This window comes from Pecten maximus, chromosome 14 (genome assembly GCF_902652985.1).
Source record: "Pecten maximus chromosome 14, xPecMax1.1, whole genome shotgun sequence".
Classification (NCBI taxonomy): domain Eukaryota; kingdom Metazoa; phylum Mollusca; class Bivalvia; order Pectinida; family Pectinidae; genus Pecten; species Pecten maximus.
In genome coordinates this window covers 32,104,846-32,131,834 of record NC_047028.1, presented here as the reverse complement: position 1 = coordinate 32,131,834, position 26,989 = coordinate 32,104,846, and the positions used below count along the sequence as shown (strand labels likewise).

Sequence of the window (26,989 nt, the reverse complement as noted above, 5' to 3'; positions counted from 1 at the left end):
CCACCACATCTTTCTCCTTCAAAGGGGAAACAGCAACAAAACGGATCACCCGTGGGGTCTCCAGTGTCGATCCCATAGTGACAGACCTGTTTATGAAGGACATTGAGGAAATGGCCGTTTCTACATCTGTGGCTTCCCCTTCAATTTGGTACAGATATGTAGATGATATCTTTGGTAAGATCTTATTGGAAGCTATCGGTAGTTTTATGGAACATATTGATAATTTAAATCTATCTATAAAGTTTAGGGCTTTACTTGAAATCCGTATGGGATATACCAATTTTGTGTCGGCATCTGCACAGAAGTTTCCACAAGATTCTCTTGGACCAATCAAACTTCATGCAGATCGTCCCTTACCAAAAGCGATTGCCTGAGACCACTTTTTGAGTTTGAAATTCAAAGGTCAAGGTCACTGTTATTGAAAACTCAAGTTGCCTTGGGGGATTCAAACCTCATGCAGATTTTTCTTACAAATGCTTGGTTGGGATCGCTTTCAGGTCTGAAGGTCAAGGTCAAGCTCACTGTTACTTAAATAGAAATTTTTTGTCTTGATTTAACTTTTATAATCAGCCGCCTTTCTACTCAGGAGACACTTCGACTTCTGTAGATTTCCTGTTATTTGTAATAATGGTATTCACATATTACCTGATTTGTCATGTTTTACTCTCAAAAACGGACCAGTGTTTGGTGGAGTAGATATCACTGTATTTGAAAATAGTGTTTACCACCTGAGCCTTACTTAAAGTGCATTTCGAATCACTTCAGGTGCTCCATTGTAGAGAATTTAGTCATAAGTTTTGTTGAAATCAGTCCACAGGTTTTGGAACAGCTGTCTGGGCAATAAAAACCTGTTTATAGTGACCAGTTACCATGGCAAAAAAAGTTTGGAATTTAAACGGCTGCATGCACACCTGCACATGATCCCTTATAGCATTGCATAACTGCACATTCCAGTAATGTTTTGTGAAAATCGGTTCACAAGTTTAGGAGAAGTTGTCAGGACAAAAAAAAACTATTAATAGTGACCAGTAACCATGGCAACCAAAATTTTGGAACTTAAACAGCTGCATGCACATTTACACATGGTCCTCTCTATTTGTGTGAACTTTTACAGGGGGACAGAACTGACTCCTACACCAGCTTAGGAGTTGTCCTGACAAGACGTGTCTACAGACAGACGGACGGATGGCCGGCTGAACGGCCAGAGTCGACTAGTGGGGTGTAGTGTTTTGTTTATAAACTTGTGGGGTGCATGGCGCAAGTCAATCAGAATTTCAAAATCTGTTTTTAATTCCGTTCATTCCGTTGCTAAAAAAGCACATGCACAGTGAGATTTAATTTTGATTTATGGTTAAAAAAAGAAAAATACTTTAAAAATCGTCTTCTATAGGCGACGAAGATATTTTGATGCAATGAATCTGTGAATTAAATGCACCCCACAAGGATGTTGAGTGAGTACGAACGGATGACCAAACAGCTGTATGATGTCCCTTACATCACTGACAAGTTCTAGGATGACCAAACAGCTGTATGATGTCCCTTACATTACTGTCAAGTTCTAGGATGACCAAACAGCTGTATGATGTCCCTTACATTACTGACAAGTTCTTGGATGACCAAACAGCTGTATGATGTCCCTTACATCACTGACAAATTCTAGGAGGACCAAACAGCTGTATGATGTCCCTTACATCACTGTCAAGTTCTAGGATGACCAAACAGCTGTATGATGTCCCTTACATCACTGACAAGTTCAAGGATGACCAAACAGCTGTATGATGTCCCTTACATTACTGACAAGTTCTAGGAGGACCAAACAGCTGTATGATGTCCCTTACATCACTGTCAAGTTCTAGGATGACCAAACAGCTGTATGATGTCCCTTACATTACTGACAAGTTCTAGGAGGACCAAACAGCTGTATGATGTCCCTTACATCACTGTCAAGTTCTAGGAGGACCAAACAGCTGTATGATATGTCCCTTACATCATTGTCAAGTTCTAGGATGACCAAACAGCTGTATGATGTCCCTTACATCACTGACAAATTCTAGGATGACCAAACAGCTGTATGATGTCCCTTACATCAGTGTCAAGTTCTTGGATGACCAAACAGCTGTATGATGTCTCTTACATTACTGACAAGTTCTAGGAGGACCAAACAGCTGTATGATGTCCCTTACATCACTGTCAAGTTCTAGGATGACCAAACAGCTGTATGATGTCCCTTACATTGCTGACAAGTTCTAGGATGACCAAACAGCTGTATTATGTCCCTTACATCAGTGTCAAGTTCTTGGATGACCAAACAGCTGTATGATGTCCCTAACATCACTGTCAAGTTCTAGGATGACCAAACAGCTGTATGATGTCCCTTACATCACTGACAAGTTCTAGGAGGACCAAACAGCTGTATGATGTCCCTTACATCACTGACAAGTTCTAGGATGACCAAACAGCTGTATGATGTCCATAACATATCGGTGACAAATTCTAGAAGGACCAAACAGCTATATGATGCAGTGTAATTATTTTCTGACTTGATGGAATCTAAATATCAATTTTTTGTTAAAAGGTGCAAATACTTTGTGTCTGTTTCGCAATGTGTCCTTCCAAACTCTATAATATGAATGAAGGCAAAGCCTTAGAAGAGCGCAGCTATAATCACCTGACTTACCGTTAATCAAGAAGGAAACACAGGGACCCGAGAATTTTCAGATATTTGTTTATTTGGGGGGGGGGGGGGGTAATTTATTTTAAATAATGACACAACGCGTCTGTAAAGTATGCTATGTACAAGCTAGGCCAATATTAGGTCCTAAACCAATACATATAGACTGTTAATTAAACAACAACAAAAATATATCGTATCACTATGTACACTAATTTACAATTAAAACCTGCCCCGAACACACATTAACCGAGGTTTATCCCCAATGAAGCCTCTCATTTTCCTATAGCTTACAGTAACAGAAAAACAAGTAGTGTGCTTCCGCCGGGATCGAACCCGCGACCCCCGGTTTTACTAGTCAGCCGCTTTACAGTCTGAGCTAAAGGGCTAGAAGGCAACCGTATCACTACATAAACTATTTACAATTAAATCTTGCGACTTATATGTATATTATCTTTTGTTTTATGCATGTTACGTGTATTTGTTTGGGTTTTGTTTTTGTTTTGTTTTAGAAGCACGGACATATATTAGTATGTATATCTAAGTCTGTGGTTGAAATAACAAGAAGCGAAATCACTCACTTAGACTATTATATGAGATATATTATAAACATGCATCGAGTTTTTTAAAGGCTTCATTTTCCACACAAAGAAACAAATGACTAAGTCTGTTTTCTCCTGTGAATTTTGGTATACTTAACGTCCTCACTGTATGCTAAGACAATGAGAACTAGAATCTATAACGTGGAAGTTTGTAATAGAACATCATATATATTTTTGAAAGTTAGACTAATACAAATAGAATGGAATCTCCTCATTCATAAATGTTTTGATATACACTGTACAATGATAACTTGTGCTATATATTTTTCACGATGCCTTGTTAATCATAATACGTATATAATGTATCTAGTAATTTAAGTTCAGGGTGTAAAGAGGTCGACACAGTAAGATTTTTCTAATTATGAAGTTTTATTAATAAAATACAAGTTTTGATTTTTTTTAGGATAAGTAAAATGGAACAGTTACTGCAGTTAATACAGTCTACGTCCACTTAAAAAAAAGAAGATATTGAATCAATTGTTTCCCTTAAATTATCACATATTTCACAGACATCTGGAAGACGAAACTCTTAAAATATATGCGCTGAGAAAGCGCGGGAATCAGTGGCAAAATCTTTGACGTTGACTTTTTATGACGTCACGCTTGACGACAATACAGCACCGTTCTGAATGGGATGTTCAAATCAGTAATGTGTCAGGGTTTTCGGTTGTAACCTGGAAAGTTGTGTTAACAATGCTGTTATCTAAAGATAATACAATTAAAAACTGTTCTATGTAAGGCACATATGTAGCAAAACAACCTCTTATTCTCCTCTCGCATCCAATTTGATCAGTAAATAGATCAGCATCGAAACAGGGAGGGTTCCGATTTAGGTAACCAACGAAATATCTCAAGCCAATCAAATTCGCAAAATTCGCATTGGTAATTTTTAAATGAATCAGGCCTTTGACATGAGTTGTGTAGATATTTCAAGAATTAAGTAATTTGAACTAACTTTAGTTATTTGTTTCGACGAGAGAAAAAATAGTCAGATCTCGTCGTGTAGGGAACGAGATTTCAAACATGGCTGCCTCTACTGGAGGCGCGTGACGATTTCAATGTTGAAGGGGTATATATTTGATTGGAAATATAGCTTATACACGTGTTGTCTTAAAGAGAGCTTCGCTCTCGCGCCCTTCGGGCGCAATGAGCTGCGCTCTTATTATAGATATTATATATTATAATATATTATACTATATTATAAATGAAACCTGATCAGAAATATATGCATGGACAGTATGATAATATAACTTTAGGAAAAAGTGGCATATTAAGTTATATGTTAGTAAGTCTATAGGATATTTAATGAAAATGTTATCATTTGGAAATGACACCAAAAACAGACAGATGGACGCATGACAGTTTTAAGGACTATGCAATTTCATGCGGAGTTCTACAATGATCGGACGGTATATAGTTGGAATATTGGTTAAAAAATTTGGAAATGTCAATATCATGCAAGTCACTGAAACAATTGTTAAATGACATAATTTTCTTTAATTTAGATGATGCAACTGACATTCCATTAAAAGTGTTTCATAAATCACTGTTACAGAATCTACCCTTTTATTCCATTATAAAAAAAATGGTGATTGAAATATCCTCATCCCTTTAAAACATCACAGACAGCATGCTGTCAATTCACAAGCGACCCATATGCGTTGGCAACACAAGGAATTAAGTGGTATTCTCACCTTATTTTGAAAAAATTTGGATAGTTTTGAAGAAATCTGTTGAAAAAATTGTAATGTATGTTATGAACTAACCAAAAAATTGCTCTCTAAAAATCAAAACAAGAGGCCCAATGGGCCTGTATCGCTCACCTGGATCTACAACAACTAAGAAGTTGATTGAGGTAATTTCTGCAGATACCTATGCTGATTACCACTTTATTCAAATATCTGCAAATACCATGCTGATGACTATACATGTCAATAAATTTTCTAGTCCTACATACCAGCATACACTATTGGCCTAATATCAGGTCTATCACCAAATCATTGCTTAAAGATTTAAGCATATTTGACCCATGTGACCTTAAATGAAGGTAAAGGTCATTTATTTGAAAGAAAAAAAATGATAGCCCTTTACCCCAGCATGCTACAGGCCCAATATCAAGTCCCTGGGCCTCTTGGTTATTGAGAAAAAATTGTTTGAAGATTTCAGCCTATTTGATCCATGTGACCCTGAATAAAGGTCAAGGTCATTCATTTGAATAAACTTGGTAGCCCTTTAATCCAGCATGCTACAGGCCTAATATCAAGTCCCTGAGCCTCTTGGTTATTAAGGAGAAGTTGTTTAAATGAACAAGAGGCCCATGGTTACCTGAGATTTGAAATATTTCATTATGAGACGAAATGCAGCGAATGACAAGAGAAGACCAATTCCAGCATGTTTTTTTACCATCGTGATGGTGTTGGTGGCGCAAACTCCAAGGATGCATGGAACCAGCAGGTAAGTGAATGCACTTGTCACTAATTTGTGTGTATTTCCATACTTTTCTTAGGCAGTACCAGTCTTAATTTGTTAACTGATTCTCTTGTGTTGCAAACAGAAAGTGTATTGAGCCAATAAATGGCTTCAAGATACCAGAAATTATGAGGATAGAGAACGTTCTGGCCGGCCCTACCCCTCATGATGGCAGATTGCTAGTCCGCGCAAGTCTTAGACATCGGATGGATACTGTACTGGAGCTTACAACGGTGTGGATCCAGAATGGTATGGTGGCGTCCAATACCACAGTGAGGAGGAGACAAGAGAAACAAGAAAGGGTCATGAAATTCACAATTTTGGTAATGTACCTTAAGGCCCTTCTATCTATGAAGAGTGTTTCTAAGAGTATATAGAAGATACTTTTTTGAAGTTTTAGTCAATTTGACCTTTTTGGCCCGCCCCTCAGGACTCGGGGGGGGGGGGGGGGGGGGGGGGGGGGGGGGAGAGAGCATATAATTCACAATTTTCCTGCCTTTCATTCAATTCGGTTCAGCGGTTTGGGAGAAGAAGTTGACAAATGACACACTACGACGGACAAAAGGGGATAGGTCACTTGAGATTTCGTCTCAGGTGATCTAAAAAGTTGACGGATGGACGGACAACGGACGTCGCACCACAGCATAAGCTCACTAACCCTTCGGGCAGGTCAGCTTAAGAAATGAAAGTTGGCAGTTGTACATAGTTAAGGCTGATCACACCAATTATTTTATACAATAAAAGCAACAGATTCTTTATGGAATCAAATTTTTTTAAGACCATGCATGACATCAAAATTTTGATTTGAAAATACTAGACCATCATTGTTAATAACTAAGTTCCACAAAAGGTATGCATCAGAAAATATCAATGGAATGAAGATATTCACCAGGAACAAAAACAGTATTCTTAGAAACCAAGACAATTTAACTGTTTTGTATTCAGACTTTGAATACAACAAATTTTGCATCTATATGTATACATATTCTCCTGACGAAAGCATAACCTATATATACACGTAAGTTCTCATGGATTCATGAGACCACAGCTGCCACTTAATTAGTAGAAAAAAATTCCTTAATTCAAAGTGTAACACTTATGTAAACATTTCAAAAGAAGAATTATGCATGTACAACAAGAGTAATAATCATCCTCACTGAATTTTATAATAAATTTTTTTAAGATAGACAAAGTCATATTTCGTTTTAAATGAAACAAAATTTTGACCAAATAAACACTAACTAAATATAGTCAGATATATTAAAATTGTTCAATGGATACATATCTTAGACACAACTTATATAATTCCTTACAGTATGGTACCATACATTTAAATACGGAAATCACTTTCAGAAATAGACAAAGCACTGATTTTCAGCTGTATGAATATGAATATGATAATAATTCAGCAGTCAGTGACGTAATTTCTAATGCAGGAAGAAGAAAAAAGTAAATTCAGACAACAGTGTACCGAGACCACCTACCAATATGTACACCTGTTCAGCCTCCTCTAGAACTGATAACATTAGAATTATCCTCACTGCCTACACCACATCACTATTCCATCAGGAATATCGGCTTATTAAAAATGAATAATTAACAGACATCAATCAAACCATGATATAAGAACTCGGAGCATGTCGACAGGGTTCACAGCAGATACTCTCTGACAGGCGAGGAACACAGACAAAGCAGACTACTGGCTAGCAACTGCAGACGCTTGTGTATTGATCACTGTGAAACTTCTGACTAAGGACAAGATAGAAGGCCCTGCTCTGAATGTGTGTCAGTCTTCTGTACACTTTGGGAGCTATAGACACAGGGCCCGACCCATACCTGGGTATCGATCACCATACTTAACACTTAGGGAGCTATAGACACAGGACCCCACCCATACCTGGGTATCACCTTACTTAACACTTAGGGAGCTATATATAGACACAGGGCCCGACCCACACCTGGGTATCACCATACTTAACACTTAGGGAGCTATATATAGACACAGGGCCCGACCCATACCTGGGTATCACCATACTTAACACTTAGGGAGCTATATATAGACACAGGGCCCGACCCATACCTGGGTATCACCATACTTAACACTTAGGGAGCTATATATAGACACAGGACCCTACCCATACCTGGGTATCACCATACTTAACACTTAAGGAGCTATATAGACACAGGACCCTACCCATACCTGGGTATCACCTTACTTAACACTTAGGGAGCTATATATAGACACAGGGCTCGACCCATACCTTGGTATCTCCTTACTTAACACTTAGGGAGCTATAGACACAGGACCCTACCCATACCTGGGTATCACCCTACTAAACACTTAGGGAGCTATATATAGACACAGGGCCCTACCCACACCTGGGTATCACCTTACTTAACACTTAGGGAGCTATATATAGACACAGGGCCCTACCCATACCTGGGTATCACCATACTTAACACTTAGGGAGCTATATATAGACACAGGGCCCTACCCATACCTGGGAATCACCATACTTAACACTTAGGGAGCTATATATAGACACAGAACTCTACCCATACCTGGGTATCACCATACTTAACACTTAGGGAGCTATATATAGACACAGGGCCCTACCCATACCTGGGTATCACCATACTTAACACTTAGGGAGCTATATATAGACACAGGGCCCTACCCATACCTGGGTATCACACTACTTAACACTTAGGGAGCTATATATAGACACAGGGCCCTACCCATACCTGGGTATCACCTTACTTAACACTTAGGGAGCTATATATAGACACAGAACCCTACCCATACCTGGATATCACCTTACTTAACACTTAAGGAGCTATATATAGACACAGGGCCCTACCCATACCTGGGTATCACCTTACTTAACACTTAGGGAGCTATATATATACACAGGGCCCTACCCATACCTGGGTATCACCTTACTTAACATGTAGGGAGCTATATATAGACACAGGGCCTGACCCATACCTGAGTATCACCTTACTTAACATGTAGGGAGCTATATATAGACACAGGGCCCTACCCATACCTGGGTATCACCTTACTTAACACTAAGGGAGCTATATATAGACACAGAACCCTACCCATACCTGGGTATCACATTACTTAACACTTAGGGAGCTATATATAGACACAGGGCCCTACCCATACCTGGGTATCACCATACTTAACACTTAGGGAGCTATAGACACAGGACCCTACCCATACCTGGGTATCACCATACTTAACACTTAGGGAGCTATATATAGACACAGGGCCCTACCCATACCTGGGTATGATACCATACTTAACACTTAGGGAGCTATATATAGACACAGGGCCCTACCCATACCTGAGTATCACCTTACTTAACATGTAGGGAGCTATATATAGACACAGGACCCTACCCATACCTGGGTATCACCATACTTAACACTTAGGGAGCTATATATAGACACAGGGCCCTACCCATACCTGAGTATCACCATACTTAACACTTAGGGAGCTATAGACACAGGACCCTACCCATACCTGGGTATCACCATACTTAACACTTAGGGAGCTATATATAGACACAGGACCCTACCCATACCTGGGTATCACCATACTTAACACTTAGGGAGCTATATATAGACACAGGACCCTACCCATACCTGGGTATCACCATACTTAACACTTAGGGAGCTATATATAGACACAGGGCCCTACCCATACCTGGGTATCACCATACTTAACACTTAGGGAGCTATATATAGACACAGGACCCTACCCATACCTGGGTATCACCATACTTAACACTTAGGGAGCTATATATAGACACAGGGCCCTACCCATACCTGGGTATCACCATACTTAACACTTAGGGAGCTATATATAGACACAGTCGGCCATGTTGTTTTCAAACTGGTGCCAAAATGCAATATGCATAACTAGGAATCAAGGAGAACCCACATAGGCAATTTGAGAAAGATCCCTTCAGTACTTTCTGAGAAATAGAGATAACAAGAATTGTTTACGAGGGGTGGACGGAGGGAGGAACGGACAAACGACAGACCAAGGCAGATGGAGGGTTAAAAATGATAATAAACAGTTTTTCATTATTCAACACTAAGCCCATCCCGTACAATAAGAGTCAAACATGTAATATGCATATTACACATAAAATGTTGTCTAGATAGTGCATACATATTTGTATTTTGGTACTGATGGTAGATGACCAGCTGTTCTTTCTAAATGTCAACACATTAAATGATATCCTGGCCTAATAAATGTCAACACATTAAATGATATCTGCTGGTCTAATCAATGTCAACATATTAAATGATATCTGCTGGTCTAATAAATGTCAACACATTTAATGATATCTGCTGGTCTAATCAATGTCAACACATTAAATGATATCTGCTGGTCTAATCAATGTCAACACATTAAATGATATCTGCTGGTCTAATCAATGTCAACGCATTAAATGATATCTGCTGGTCTAATCAATGTCAACGCATTAAATGATATCTGCTGGTCTAATCAATGTCAACGCATTAAATTATATCTGCTGGTCTAATCAATGTCAACGCATTAAATTATATCTGCTGGTCTAATCAATGTCAACACATTTAATGATATCTGCTGGTCTAATCAATGTCAACACATTAAATTATATCTGCTGGTCTAATCAATGTCAACACATTAAATGATATCTGCTGGTCTAATCAATGTCAACGCATTAAATGATGTCTGCTGGTCTAATCAATGTCAACACATTAAATGATATCTGCTGGTCTAATCAATGTCAACGCATTAAATGATATCTGCTGGTCTAATCAATGTCAACGCATTAAATTATATCTGCTGGTCTAATCAATGTCAACACATTAAATTATATCTGCTGGTCTAATCAATGTCAACACATTAAATGATATCTGCTGGTCTAATCAATGTCAACACATTAAATGATATCTGCTGGTCTAATCAATGTTAACACATTAAATGATATCTGCTGGTCTAATCAATGCAGGTGTGCAAACGTTGACTGATACCTGTATAAAGCATATTTCCAAAGTGATTGAGTCAGTTCGTTTGTGTATATACTGACCTTTTCCTCCTGTAGGAGGGTAGATTTTTGTGGTGAATACTTAATCGGATCAGGCTCTTCTCCTGGTGATTCATTCATAAAACAAATCTGTAGATTCATACCACTCTGAAGTCTTCTGGAGAGGTTTGGTTTTTTATACGATCTCTCCCCTCCGTAATAGTCTTCCTCCAAGCTCCCCATGGCCAGCTTACGACGGATCTCCTCACGATCATTACGCTGTGTCTGAAATGACAAGAGCACACATGAAGCAGATGCACAGATTGAGATGGATTGGCGTGCTGCTTCGAAATGAATATAGCCTCGTTATAGCCTGACTAGGATGTTGTTACACCAAGGTTCCATTGTACTATCTTGTTTCTGAAACATGAATCATTTATGCAGCAAATATTTTGTAAAAGATTTTAAAGATTAATTTCACATGAATTTTTCACCACCCAGAACCACCCACATGATTTTACATTCAATCACTTTAAAACAAACAATTGCTACAGCCTGAAAAACCATATTTTTGTTTATCAATCTAAAGTGGTGGGCTTTAAAATGCTATTTGCTAGCTGTAACAATATATCAAGCATCCTACATACAACGTAGTAATCAATATTGTCTCGATCAAGACCAAAAACACTGATCATCCGATCATCCTGAGTAAACACTTAGCGATTAATTGATAACCAAAATTGACAAAACGGCTTAGCCTTCCACGTATAATACATTTAGCATAATATGGTTCATCAGAAAATACCACTGGCACCGACTGTGCAGATATTGGCAGACAGACGTGATCATTAATGGTAGCATTTACAGTAAATGTGATCACGTTGGCACAACTTCAGTTAAACAATTCCTGGGAAGTTTGATATCAATATGTGTACAAGATCTCACATTATAGATGCAGATTACAGATACCGTATTTGACCTAATAAGAGCGCAGGGCGCGGGTAAATGACAGTGGGGGCGCCCTTATTAAGATTAGCTATTCTGAAGTTTTATGAAACAGATTATACCTTATAGCAGAATACTCAAGGGTGTGGAAACGGTAAAATATTCAGTCATAAATATATTCCAGATAAATATATCTATTCATTATCATGTATTAAGCTTAAACATCACTTGAATATTCCTGTAAACTTGTAAACCATGCCAGCTGATCTTTAGATCAGAGAACATGTGTTCCACCATTTATGGTCAAACGGAACTCTTTTGTGTTCTATTTATAGACACAGCTGATTTCCCAGATCATATCAGCCATCTTTTCTTTGACCTAATAATCAATTTACAATGTCTTTTACTAGCTTTCTGTTCTGAACAAAAGTTATTTATCAACAAGAATAAAGTCTTTTACTTTATCTTCAAATAAAGATGGTAAGTTATTATTTGTATGTGTGTTTAGTTTCGGGTATGTCATCTGTAAGAATAGACAAAATCGGGCGAAAACTTCTATTCCAGTGACTTAATTTGCTGAAGAAAATTGAACACATGAAGTAGCAAAGCATTTCACATGATTTATTACTTTTGAGTACCATTTTGAAACTGAGTCAAAGATTTATATTGTTGAAAAAAGATATGGGTGCTCTTATTAGGGCAGGGGCCCTTATTAGGTCAAATATGGTATGTTTGTTTTCACAGTCAAAGCCTGTTGGCAACATGCTGTTATTTACAGCCGAAGCCTGATGGCAACATGCTGTTATTTACGGCCGAAGCCTGATGGCAACATGCTGTTATTTACAGTTGAAGCCTGATGGCAACATGCTGTTATTTACAGTTGAAGCCTGATGGCAACATGCTGTTATTTACAGTCAAAGCCTGATGGCAACATGCTGTTATTTAGTCAAAGCCTGCTGGCAACATGCTGTTATTTAGTCAAAGCCTGCTGGCAACATGCTGTTATTTACAGCCGAAGCCTGTTGGCAACATGCTGTTATTTAGTCAAAGCCTGCTGGCAACATGTTGGCAACATGCTGTTATTTACTGTCAAAGCCTGTTGGCAACATGCTGTTATTTACAGTCAAAGCCTGCTGGCAACATGCTGTTATTTACAGTCAAAGCCTGCTGGCAACATGCTGTTATTTAGTCGAAGCCTGCTGGCAACATGCTGTTATTTACAGTCGAAGCCTGCTGGCAACATGCTGTTATTTACAGTCGAAGCCTGCTGGCAACATGCTGTTATTTAGTCAAAGCCTGCTGGCAACATGCTGTTATTTAGTCAAAGCCTGCTGGCAACATGCTGTTATTTGCAGCAAAAGCCTGTTTTTTTTGTAGTCAAAGTCTGTTAGTCAAAGCCTGTTGGCAACATGCTGTTATTTAGTCAAAGCCTGATGGCAACATGCTGTTATTTAGTCAAAGCCTGTTGGCAACATGCTGTTATTTACAGTTGAAGCCTGTTGGCAACATGCTGTTATTTACAGCCGAAGCCTGATGGCAACATGCTGTTATTTACAGTTGAAGCCTGATGGCAACATGCTGTTATTTAGTCAAAGCCTGCTGGCAACATGCTGTTATTTACAGTCAAAGCCTGTTGGCAACATGCTGTTATTTACAGTCAAAGCCTGTTGGCAACATGCTGTTATTTAGTCAAAGCCTGTTGGCAACATGCTGTTATTTAGTCAAAGCCTGCTGGCAACATGCTGTTATTTACAGTCAAAGCCTGCTGGCAACATGCTGTTATTTAGTCGAAGCCTGTTGGCAACATGCTGTTATTTAGTCAAAGCCTGTTGGCAACATGCTGTTATTTAGTCAAAGCCTGTTGGCAACATGCTGTTATTTAGTCAAAGCCTGATGGCAACATGCTGTTATTTAGTCAAAGCCTGTTGGCAACATGCTGTTATTTAGTCAAAGCCTGCTGGCAACATGCTGTTATTTGCAGCAAAAGCTCTTGATAAGCTGATTTTTCCAGTTAAAGCCTGCTGACAGTGAGATCTGGTTGCAGCCATTGCCTTTCGACAGTATATTAAAGGATTGTTTAGTCTTTGCTTCATAAGTTTGTTTTTTTTCGGCAACATATTTATTCTGAAATGAAATAACTCGACTGCAAATTCTTGAAACAAGAAATTAGCTTCGGTTAAGATACAATTACATTTTCTTGGAAAAGTGTTGGGCAAGGCAAATTCACAGCAGCATGAATAATAAAGGAAGGAAGAAATTATTACATCATCGTTAATTATAATACAGAGCAACCCGCTTATTTGCATAGCCCTTTTTCCATGATAGAATATGCAAATAACCGGAGTATTCGTATAGGCGGAGTTGGGTTTTGGCCCCTCTTATACACTATGTAGATCGTCAGGTAGGTACCTATATATAACAGGCAATTAAGTACATATTGTGGTAGATTTTCAGATATATATGATATAAGATCAAAGAGCCAAGTTTATGCCTGAAGTCATGAATTACAGGTAGCTTTAGCTAGCGGTTTCATATCAGGTAATAACAGGCAGCAAACCTATCTGCAGAAAAAAGAAATGTCAGGTTTCATGCAACCATACAATCTTATGGGCAATGAGCCAAATGTTTCAGAATCTACAAATCGATTCTCAGCTTCATTGTGTTACATATGAGGAATGGATAATAAGAAAGAGTTGTCAAGTTGCCACTGTTGAAATGATTGATCCATACCATACGTATGCAGAGTTGTGCAAGTCTTTTAATATAAATACTTAAATGCACAATTACAATGAAATACTGACAAGTAAAAATGTTCTAGATTATCAAATTCATCTCATCTCTAAATGTCAATTGATGTCACAGATAACAGTTAATAACATTTGGTTTGATATACATGTAGCTCAAAGGAAACATTAAAGGGCATAACTCCCACAACTTGTCAAACTAATTAGTACAGACAGGTGCTATAATCCCAATCACCTGTCCCTCGACTTGTTTTTTTATATACATTGCTATGTAAATATTTCATGCCTCTCTCTATCTTAATAGTTACAACATAATACACTGTATTCCATGTGCCACCCAGATTGATGTTAAGACAAGAGGCCCAATGGGCCTGTATCGCTCACCTGGCTCTACAGCAACTTTGAAGTTGATTGAGGTCATTTCTACAGATACTACTGTAAATCACTTATATTTCGCGTGGTATTTATTTTCGCGTTAATTCGCGAGGAGAGTCAAACGCGAATTCAAATCTCTCGCGAATATTTGTATAAGAATGACAAGAATGCTAAGTGGCCTCCATTTTGAATCTACTGTAATCTTTAGTTGGTGAGCAAACATCGCCGTTAAAATAATGATAGAATGATAGATTATGTATACTTATATCAGAGTGTGTTTTTATATCACAAAACACCAAAATTTCACACAAAAAAAACCCTCTGAACACTGATATTGTGGTTGAACTCGGACTTAATTAACTTCTAGACTATGTTTTACAGGTAGTTGATTTAAGTATGATAGGTACGGTCCCGAGGATCCCGGATGGTCACCCGGAATACGTCGTAAGTTATGTTAGGTTACATGTATGCATAGCACTTCACATCGCTTGATTCTCGAAAAGATATTTACCATAACAAAGTTGAAATCAAAAAAATTATTTATTTAATTCAAACATTCAGAGCAAATAATCTCCTGGAGTATAAATCATTCGCAATAGAGAACTGTTTATCGGTATCACTGTATACACACATACGTTAATTACAATGTACGTTAACTCACAACCTATTGTAGTCCCGTCATCTTTCATGCATTCTTAATGAGCCATGGGTTTTGTTCAATGTCTGACACCGCTTTTGTAAGCCATTTCGCATGTATACAGGTACGGTAAATACAATTCAGTATGGCCAGACACCTATATCACATGACTTTTCTTGTACTGTCACATGACTCCCATAAACAAAATGGCTACCAACATGGGAAAATCGTCGATCTGTTAGACAATCTAACGTCATTCACGAATTTAAAGTCATTATGAGATCGGAATTCGCGAAATTATGTATTAGCGAATAAGTCAAATTAGGTGAGTTCGCGAAATTAAGTACTCGCGAAATATAAGTGATTTACAGTATGTTGATTACCTCTTTATTCAAATATCAGAGTAGGCTAGGTTTATTTGTATCAATAAATCGTCTAGTCCTTTATTCCAGCATACTATTGGCCTAATATCAGGTCTCGGAGGCTCTTGATTATCGCAAAATTATTGTTTACAGATTTAAGCATATTTGACCCATAAGACCTTAAATTAAGGTCAAGGTCATTCATTTGAACAAACTTGGTAGCCCTTAAATTAATTCACCCCATATATTTCAGGCCCAATATGAAGTCCTTAGGCCTCTTGGTTATTGAGAAGAAGTCGTTTGAAGATTATAGCTAGCCTATTTGACCCATGTGATAATTCACATCAGTTAATACTCACTGTTTCCATCCTGCCTCATAAAGGAATGCGGGTAACTATACAGTTACCCTAACTACACAGTTACCCTAACTACACAGTTAACCTAAATATACAGTTACCCTGAATATACAGTTACCCTAACTACAGAGTTACCCTAAATATACAGTTACCCTAAATATACAGTTAACCTAAATATACAGTTACCCTAACTATACAGTTAACCTAACTACACAGTTACCCTAACTACACAGTTAACCTAACTATCAACACAGTTACCCTAAATATACAGTTACCCTAACTACACTGTTACCCTAACTATACAGTTACCCTAAATATACAGTTACCCTAACTACACAGTTACCATAACTACACAGTTACCCTAACTACACAGTTAACCTAACTATACAGTTACCCTAAATACACAGTTACCCTAAATATACAGTTACCCTAAATATACAGTTACCATAACTACACAGTTACCCTAACTATCAAAACAGTTACCCTAAATATACAGTTACCCTAACTATACAGTTACCCTACCTACACAGTTAACCTAACTACACAGTTACCATAACTACACAGTTACCCTAACTATACAGTTACCCTAACTATCAAAACAGTTACCCTAAATATACAGTTAACCTAACTACACAGTTAACCTAACTACACAGTTACCCTAACTATACAGTTACCCTAACTACACAGTTACCCTAACTATACAGTTACCCTAACTACACAGTTACCCTAAATATACAGTTACCCTAACTACACAGTTACCCTAACTACACAGTTACCCTAAATATACAGTTACCCTAACTACACAGTTAACCTAACTACACAGTTACCCTAAATATACAGTTACCCTAACTACACAGTTACCCTAAATATACAGTTACCCTAACTACACAGTTAACCTAACTATACAGTTACCCTAAATATACAGTTACCCTAACTACACAGTTACCATAACTACACAGTTACCCTAACTACACAGTTACCCTAAATATAGTTACCCTAACTACACAGTTACCATAACTACACAGTTACCCTAACTACACAGTTACCCTAACTATACAGTTACCCTAAATATACAGTTACCCTAACTATACAGTTACCCTAAATATACAGTTACCCTAAATATACAGTTAACCTAACTACACAACTGTTACCCTAACTATACAGTTACCCTAAATATACAGTTACCCTAACTACACAGTTACCCTAACTACACAGTTACCCTAACTATACAGTTACCCTAACTACACAGTTACCCTAACTATACAGTTACCCTAACTACACAGTTACCCTAAATATACAGTTACCCTAACTACACAGTTACCCTAACTACACAGTTACCCTAAATATACAGTTACCCTAACTACACAGTTAACCTAACTACACAGTTACCCTAAATATACAGTTACCCTAACTACACAGTTACCCTAACTACACAGTTACCCTAAATATACAGTTACCTAACTACACAATTACCCTAACTACACTGTTACCCTAACTATACAGTTACCCTAAATATACAGTTACCCTAACTACACAGTTACCCTAACTACACAGTTACCCTAACTACACAGTTACCCTAAATATACAGTTACCCTAAATATACAGTTACCTATACAGTTACCCTAAATATACAGTTACCCTAACTACACAGTTACCATAACTACACAGTTACCCTAACTATACAGTTACCCTAACTACACAGTTACCCTAACTATACAGTTACCCTAACTACACAGTTACCATAACTACACAGTTACCCTAACTATACAGTTACCCTACCAGACTTGTGGCCCTTAACAAAGATGTGCCCATACTGTTGGCCCTATTACAGACCACCCTACCAATCTTATTGCCCTTCCAATTTTGTGCTCCTACCACAGATGGCCCTATGACACTGATGACCCTACAACACTGATGGCCCTACCAAACTGACGGCCCCACTTCAGATGGCCCTAACAAACTGACGGCCCCACTACAGACGGCCCCACTACAGACGGCCCCACTACAGACAGCCCCACTACAGATGACCCCACTACAGACGACCCTACCAAACTGACGGCCCCACTACAGACGGCCCTACCACATTACTAAACAGTACTAAACAAACATTCATGTAAATCAAACCTTGTTCCTAATGTCACTTGTATATGCATGAGAGCCAGCTTCTTATTGATCTTGAGCAATGAGCTAAGGGAGAAGGCAAACATTACGTGGAACAATTTATGAATCAAGTGAGAGACACTCTTATTTCTCCTGGGAAAGTTTGGATTTGGGAAGGAAGAGGCAGCTTAATAGATATCAGATGCTGTCTCTGTCAACCAGAACATGAAGTGGAGAATTTATAAGGAGGCAAATGAGAAACATTTCTGCATTAAGTATAATTAATATCTCCAGGGGTTAACTATCTACTTAAAGGGGCAATAATGGTGGTGGAGTTAGTTTCGTCCAATCAGAAGCTTTCTTATGTAAGTCTTACTTATCTAATTAACAACCTTCTATTAAACATTCATATCCACAACGGGAAGGATTGTGATTGTCAGTTCTGAATGAGTTATCTCCCTTACAATGTGCATGGCCTTGTCCCCGAGTGTAACAGAGATCCCACTAAGAAGCAGTTGAACAAAATGATGTTTTTTGTTCTTCTCAGGGTACAGATGCCATCTATGGTGGATGACTCTGTGAAGATAACAGCATCTTGGTCAATGACCTAAAAAAGTCACAAGTTTGAATGTAACTCCATATAACAACACCTTCCTACCAATTGATCTGACAGGTAATCAAAAGCCCTGTACAACTTGACGGTCACAAAACCACAGTTCGATGATTAATCGAAGTACTGGAAGTACTAGAATGCTTTTGGTTTGTTTGGTTTGTTTTTGTTTAACGTCCTATTAACAGCCAGAGTCATTTAAGGACGTGCCAGGTTTTGGAGGTGGAGGAAAGCCGGAGTACCTGGAGAAAAACCACCGGCCTACAGTCAGTACCGTGCAACTGCCCCACGTAGGTTTCGAACTCGCAACCCAGAGGTGGAGGGCTAGTGATAAAGTGTCGGGACACCTTAACCACTCGGCCACCGCGGCCCCTATACTAGAATGCAAAGACCTTGCATACTTGCCAACTTTCCCGATTTTGTCGGGAATATCCCGATTTCAGGCTCGCTGTCGCGTCTCCCGATCGTATTGATAAAAAATAGGATATTCTCCCAATTTGGGAGAACATGTCTAATTAATAACCCCGTATGGAGCTCCATCTTGTTAGTTTCACGTAAGCCTATGGCAGTTAAGGTTTGCTGGCTGGTGAAAGGCATATGTGTGGGGCATTGGTCAGTTACTGACCTGCTCACAGCGACCGTAACAAAATTCTGACACTTCACTGACTGCAAGGGTGACACTACCCCGATAAATAAACAACCAATTAAAAACAATATAGCTGAGGACACGTGGTGATGGTTTCTTAGCAGGTTGATCATGGTTAATTAAACGCTTGCATATTATGGCTTCGTATACTGCCTTTGATGTCAAGCGCATAAAAGACCTCTATTTGACAGTAAAGACAGTAAACAGACAAGGGAATATCTCGGACAGAAAAAGTAAAAACAACACTGGTAATGTTATCAACCGAGTATCTAACGTGACAGATTACTTATAATAATTAACATAAGGAAATAAATTCATAATAAAGACCATATATACCGAAGGCCTGGCTGCCGCTAGGTAATCATGTCATTTCAATCACCATATACCATCAGCATACCTGGTGTTAATTAACAGTATTTTGGCAGAAACTTTCCCAATTTACATTTTGAAAGACAAAAACATGTCCCCAAATACTAACTTTCTTTTAATACTGTTAAAACTAAGAAATTAAGTATCAGTCCCCACATACCAAGCACTGTATGTCCCTGGAATAACTGCTAGTACAGCCATTTTAATTTTTTTTGTATTGTTTTAAATCAAAAGAAACATTTGAAACTTCATCCAGAAATAATATTGTACTCTTGTACTCTAGATATTTATGGTGATATTTTAGGTATTTTTTAAGTTTACTGAGAGAAAGCATGCTAGAAATGATATATTTGTGATAATTCACATTAACTGACATCTATCTTACAATATACTTTAATAACATATCTAAGTAAATACTTTTATTTAGACAACTTAATTAGTGAGTTATGATTAATAATTCCCAGAAATAATTAAAAATTATATAATTATATACGTCTGCTCCAAGTTGCTTTAAGAGCGGTTAAGAATGATACTTTGTAGTTTTTTTTATAATTATGTCCCTTTTTACCAGATCAGGTTTACCATTCCACAGAAAATCATAAATCAGATAGTTAATTTCCTTTATATATTATTCATTAGGATTTGAAAGTGAAATAAATAGATGACTAAATTGAGATATTAGTAAAGTTGTGATAACAGTTATTTCACCTACAGATATATTGGTGTAAGCACTCTGTAGGGAATTGGGATATTGTTCCAGAATCACTATTAGATAAACAGAAATCAGCAAATTTCAGAATTGAATATTTAAAGAAGGAATCAAAAAATTGTAAAAACATATTTTGGAAAGATGTTTTAGATGCCTGGTGTAAGACTCTTAATGTGAGCAATATATACAATACAAACATTTTTGAAAATCCAATATGGTATAACAGTGAAATCAAAATAGATAAAAAAAAAACAATTTTCAATAATGCATTTAAAAAAGGTATACACTTAACACATAACATCATGAAAATAGATAAATCTCTATACACATTTGATGAATTTTCGGGTTTTAAAAAATTTAACATTCGTGTCAATTTTTTAAAATATCAAGAGAATAAAAACTGCCATTTATTTATTCATCAGAAAAACCATTAAACTTTGAACTTGGAGAAAAATATCATACTGTCCAATTGCAATATACCCAATTTACCCATAAATCTGAAATTAATTTTAAGATGTAAAAAGGGTGCTCAAGTCAAAAGTCAGGTTTAAAATAAATGCGAAGTCAAGCTTGTAGGGAATCTCCATATCCCAGCCGTCAGTACACATTTTCTATTCAACTGTCACATTCAACTTGGAAGGAAATCAAATTGGTGGCATGGAATGCCTGTTTCAGCTCCATGCTTAAAATTCAGCCAAGGCTTGGCTGAAGCATCCATCAAATACTTACACAATGGTGTCTGGTGAAAAACATGAGTGAAACAAAGGTATTCCCCACATAAGCTTCAAACATCTCAGGTGCGTGACCCAGTGACCCGAAAATGTCAAAGTTCGTAGTTAAATTCCGAACAATAACATGACTAAATCACAACCTGACAGATAAACAAATGTCTGATATATGATAAGTCTGTAGCAGTGTAGAAGAAATCAATAAATTCCAAGTAAACAGAGTGTAGAAAATAAACGTCTAATCCAAACCAAGTGAAACTCTAGTACTGAACCACGTGACCTCTACGTCAAACTCTAGTATTGAACCACGTGACCTCTACGTCAAACTCTAGTACTGAACCACGTGACCTCTACGTCAAACTCCAGTACTGAACCACGTGAGCTCTACGTCAAACTCCAGTACTGAACCATGTGACCTCTACGTCAAACTCCAGTACTGAACCACGTGACCTCTACGTCAAACTCCAGTACTGAACCACGTGACCTCCACGTCAAACTCTAGTACTGAACCACATGACCTCTACGTCAAACTCTTATCCTGAACCACGTGACCTCTACGTCAAACTCTAGTACTGAACCACGTGACCTCTACGTCAAACTCTAGTACTGAACCACGTGACCTCTACGTCAAACTCCAGTACTGAACCACGTGACCTCTATGTCATTTCAAGGAATCCATAAGCATGATGATGAGAAAATATAACATTAATCAATTGTTATTCGGTTGAATTCTGTTTTATCATTATTCCTTTTGTAAACATGATATGTGCATTATATCGTTACTGAAATGACTAAGTGAAAGAAACTCTATCGTGACTGATCGGCAAAACTACAAGAAACTACGAGTGAAAGAACGAAACATTACATATATATACATGTACGTGTATTGACCAAAAAAACCCTCAATTTTGTTAATCATTTTATGATCAACGTAATACACAATTGGCATATTTTTATAATAAATAATGTAGACAAAATAATTAGTTGTTTATCCTGGATATTGTAGTTCCTGTTTGTGTTGTATTAATACGCTGATAAGTGTAGCGCGTGATGGATGGCATTTAAACGTACATCAATGCCAGACCTCTCAAACAGACTATAAAGTGACAATGCCAGACAAATGTAAATATATGGTCATGGATTTTAGCAAAACAAGAATTCCACGGAAGTGGATGTGTCGCCTGTACAGCAAGCTAGGATTTGAATTTTAAAAATTAAACTGATCTGCTTTGCAAATCAAAACAAGTTTCATGCAAAATTTAAGTGTTTTTTCATACAGAAACCAGAAAGCACTATATGAAGTTTTAGGTTGATTGACCCAAAGGGAACTGGACAGACTTTCTATTTATTTACAGTGACTGTGACTTTCGAACCTGAATAGCAATCCCAAGCAAGCACTTTTGATAAGGAAGTACAGGTGTACTATACAAAGGTTGAGTTTAATTGGTCCAAGGGAACTCGAGTTATCAAATTGAAACCAAGTTTCTATTAATAGCAACAGTGACCTTGACCTTTGACCTTTGAACATAGAAACTTAAAGCAATCCCAAGCAGGCACTTCCTATAAGAAAGCAATACATCACGTTTGAGTTTGATTGACCCATTAAGGGATCTCAAGTTATCGCCAGCAAACCTATTTTCTTTTTATAGTAGCAAGGACCTTTGACCTTTCAACCTAAAAAGCAATCTTAAGCAAGCACTTGTGGTAAGGAAGCACTGTGTTAAGTTTGAGTTTGATTGGCTGAAGGGAACTTGAGTTATTGCATGGAAACCAATTTTCTATTAAATAATAACAGTGACCTTGACCTTTGAACCTGAAAAGCAATCCTAAGCAAGCACTTTTGGTAAGGAAGCACTGTGTGAAGTTTGAGTTTGATTGGCCAAAGGTAACTCGAGTTATTGCATGGAAACCAATTTTCTATTAATAGAAACATTGACCTTGACCTTTGACCTTTGAACCTGAAAAGCAATCCATTACATATAAACAGCAAATGTATTGTAAATTGTGAGAAGCAGAAGTTGTTATGAGGATACAGGTACACTTTCTCAAGATACTAGTGGATAAAAAAGGTAAAAGTCCCACCTGGTCAAAAGTAATCTAGAGCACTGGATATAGGATTGTGACTGAATTCTTTAATGCTGTCTGTATACTATAGGTTACCAGTATTGATCTATCAACCTACTCAGACAGCCTGTCACCAAGTCCTCTGTAGAAACTACTACTGGCTCAGCTTCCAGTACAAGACATTCCATCAGTTGTTTTACATTTTTATCGTATCATCAACAACAAAGCTGGGCAACATTTAATCAATAACAAAATGTGATCAAACGAAATGGAATCAATGAGAAGACAAAGAAACCATGTCAATTTCTACAGGTTAATACAGCATAGCTTATTGCAGAATCAAATGAATAGTTGTCGATACATCATCTACTATTCTAAAATTCAACTAAATTATGTTTTTTGAAATATAAAAAGAATAAATATAGTACCTGCTTTATCAAAGCATGCTACAGGCCCAATATCAGTACCCTCCCAGGGCATCTTGGTAATTGAGGAGAAGTTGTTTAAAAGATTTTAGCCTATTTGACCAATGTGGCCTTGAATGAAGGTATTTCATTTGAACAAACTTGGTAGTCCTTCATCCCAGCATCCTACATGACCAATATCAAGTCCCCGGGCCTGTTGGTTATTGGGAAGATGTTGTTTGAAGATTATAGATATTTGACCCATGTAACCTTGAATTAAGGTCAGAGTCATTTATTTGAACACACTTGGTAGCCCTTCGCCCCGGCATGATACAGGCTTAATATCAAGTCCCTGGGCATCTCACTTATTGAGAAGGAGTTAATTAAAAATTTTCCCCTATTTGACATATGTGACCTTGAATGAATGTCAAGGTCATTCATTTGAACAAACTTGGTAGCCCTTCACACCAGCATGTTACCCTCCTAGTATCAATTCCCTGTGCGTTCTGGTTATTGAAAAGAGGTTGTTTAAAAGATTTTATCCTATTTGACCACCTTGACCTTGAAAGTAGGTCAAGTCATCCATTGAACAAACTTGGTAAGGCTTTATCCAAGCATGCTACAGGCACAACACCAGTACCCTGAGCCTTTTGCTTATGGAGAAGAAGTCATTTGAATGAAGAGTTTACGCCAGACGATGGACGAAGCACAATGACTTTCGATGACCTAAAAAAAGACAAGACAAAACCATTAACAGAACTCTTCTTTGTTGAAGATAACATACCACACTTCAGTAGGTACCTTAAGTACAGCCTGGCTATTCAGGAGCCCACCTTTTGATTAGTTTACTTGTAGAAGATCAGATACACTTTTTATCTTTTTTTCAAGGTCAGCCACAACCAGTTGTACAGCTGAATCAGCTGCAATGACCTGCATGTTTTAAATGTTATGATACCACTATAGAGAAATAGAGATGATACCCTTATGTCTGGTACAAACCTTTCATGTACAGAATCACACAACAAAAACACTTAAAATGATCTGTTACAACAAACAGCTTGATATATAAACTTCATTTTTTTTAAAAATATTTATTTAATTTTTGCAAGAATATTTTACATATCGGGGGTATGGGTATTACATACTAATGACACCCACTTTCATTCATATTAATTATTATAATTATTTAACACCCATGCACACTTCAATGGTGAATTAGCAACTTAGCAGCCATAATTTTGAGAAAAAGAAAGTGGCAAGCACATCTACACATGGTCCTCTATATTTGTGTGAAGTTTCATTGAAATCAGCCCTTCAGTTTAGGAGTTGTCCGGACAAACTTAAAATTATGGTTCTTATCGGAAAACCTGTTTATAGTTACCAGTTGCCATAACAACCATAATTTTGAAAAAAAGAAAGTGGCATGCACATCTACACATGGTCCTCTATATTTGTGTGAAGTTTCATTGAAATCGGTCTTTCGGTTTAGGAGGAGTCGTCCGGACAAACTTAAAGTTATGGTTCTTATCAGAAAACCTGTTTATAGTAACCAGTTGCCATAGCAACCATAATTTTGAGAAAAAGAAAGTGGCATGCACATTTACACATAGTCCTCTATATTTGCGTGAAGTTTCATTTAAATCGGCCCTTCAGTTTAGGAGGAGTTGTCCGGACAAACTTTAAGTTATGGTTGACTTATCTGAAAACCAGTTTATAGTGACCAGTTGCCATAGCAACCATAATTTCGAGAAAAAGACAGTGGCATGCACATCTACACACAATTATTAATATGTGTGTGAAGTTTCATTGGAATCGGCACATCGATTCAGGAGGAGTTGTTCGGACAAAATGTGTCTACGGATGGCCGGACGGACAACCTGATTCCAGTATACCCCCCCCTAACTTCGTTGCGGGGGTATAATTACGACTTTAACTGCAGGTGCCAAAGGCATCCTCACGTTAATAAGAGCACCTAGAGAAAACCCATGTGGTCAGGCAGGTAGTTTCATATATTCACCTATGACTGGGGAATCCCAACAGAAACAAGAGGCCCATAGGTCTTAACGATCATCTGACAAACATTCACAACAGGGCCACACCCCTCAATCAAGCATCATTACCTTAGTTATGATCAGTTTCTTCAGACTACAGGATTTAATGGACTTATTGGAAAAAACACAGCTAACTAAAACCTTTTGATATTGTATACATCTATAATTTCACGAAAATATCATTCTAAAATTATCCCTTAAAAAAGGCAAAATGCATTTTTGACCTTGACCATCACACCTACTGTAGCTATACGCACACTTACCCATTCATAGTAGTCCCAACACGACTCCCATGTGTACATGATCATCCTCGCTGTTTACTCAGTCTCATCTCTGTACCACACACCAATGTAAACACGGTTATAGCTCCTATAATCCTTCAGTCCAGAATTCCACTTTCCATACAGATCACTTACAATGGTTTAATCCAAAGCCAAATCCAAACAGAATGATTTTTCAGTGGAGAACTTCACTGTTAAGCTTCCATGTTATTGTTGCCGTTGAATTTAATGGTGAATTTATATAAAAATTGCATTAAAAATCTGTTAATCCAATGGCCAGGTTCTACAGAGCAATTCCATTAATTCAGAAGAAAGTTCAAGTTCACATAGAAATTGAAGGATAAATTAATCCAATGAGTCAATTTCTGTGGAAAACCCAGTGGCCAGTTCTTATTGAACAAAGCATCCAGATATCATGATATATCCACTGGAATGATAACCAGAAAAAACTTAAGTTTCTATTAAAGCTTAGCACAAATAAATCTTACAATACACATAATAATCATAGCTGTGAATTGAATCCTGTCTCTCCAGTACTTTAGTAACATCTGTATGTATGGCCCACACCACCTGGGATGCTAATGGTAACTGTTGGGAGCAAGGTGTATGTGCAGCTGTCTGTGGGAGGGTATGTAGGATGAGTAAGGGGATAAGTAATCACTCGTTGTGAAGCGTTAATGGAAGTCTTGTGTTTACTTCAGAGTATAGTCCCTTCAATAGGACCAGGGAGTCCTATGTGGTGGATTGACAGGGTCAGTACTAATACAGGGAGTCCCATGTGGTGGATTGACAGGGTCAGTACTAATACAGGGAGTCCCATGTGGTGGATTGACAGG

General features: G+C 37.7%; 1 protein-coding gene across 2 annotated transcripts in view; it reads right to left on the bottom strand.

The window, feature by feature from the left end:
- The window catches only part of LOC117342674 (myb-like protein P), a 93,299-nt gene that overhangs the window by 18,797 nt on the left and 47,513 nt on the right, over positions 1-26,989 (bottom strand). Inside the window, exons 5-6 of one of the 2 annotated variants that reach the window (XM_033904879.1) lie at positions 10,836-11,057; positions 4,968-5,003 (exon numbers count right to left, since the gene is read on the bottom strand). In XM_033904879.1, coding sequence (XP_033760770.1) covers positions 4,968-5,003; positions 10,836-11,057 — 258 coding nt within the window. The remainder of the gene's footprint in view (positions 1-4,967; positions 5,004-10,835; positions 11,058-26,989) is intronic. The other variant, XM_033904880.1, reaches the window with a different exon arrangement.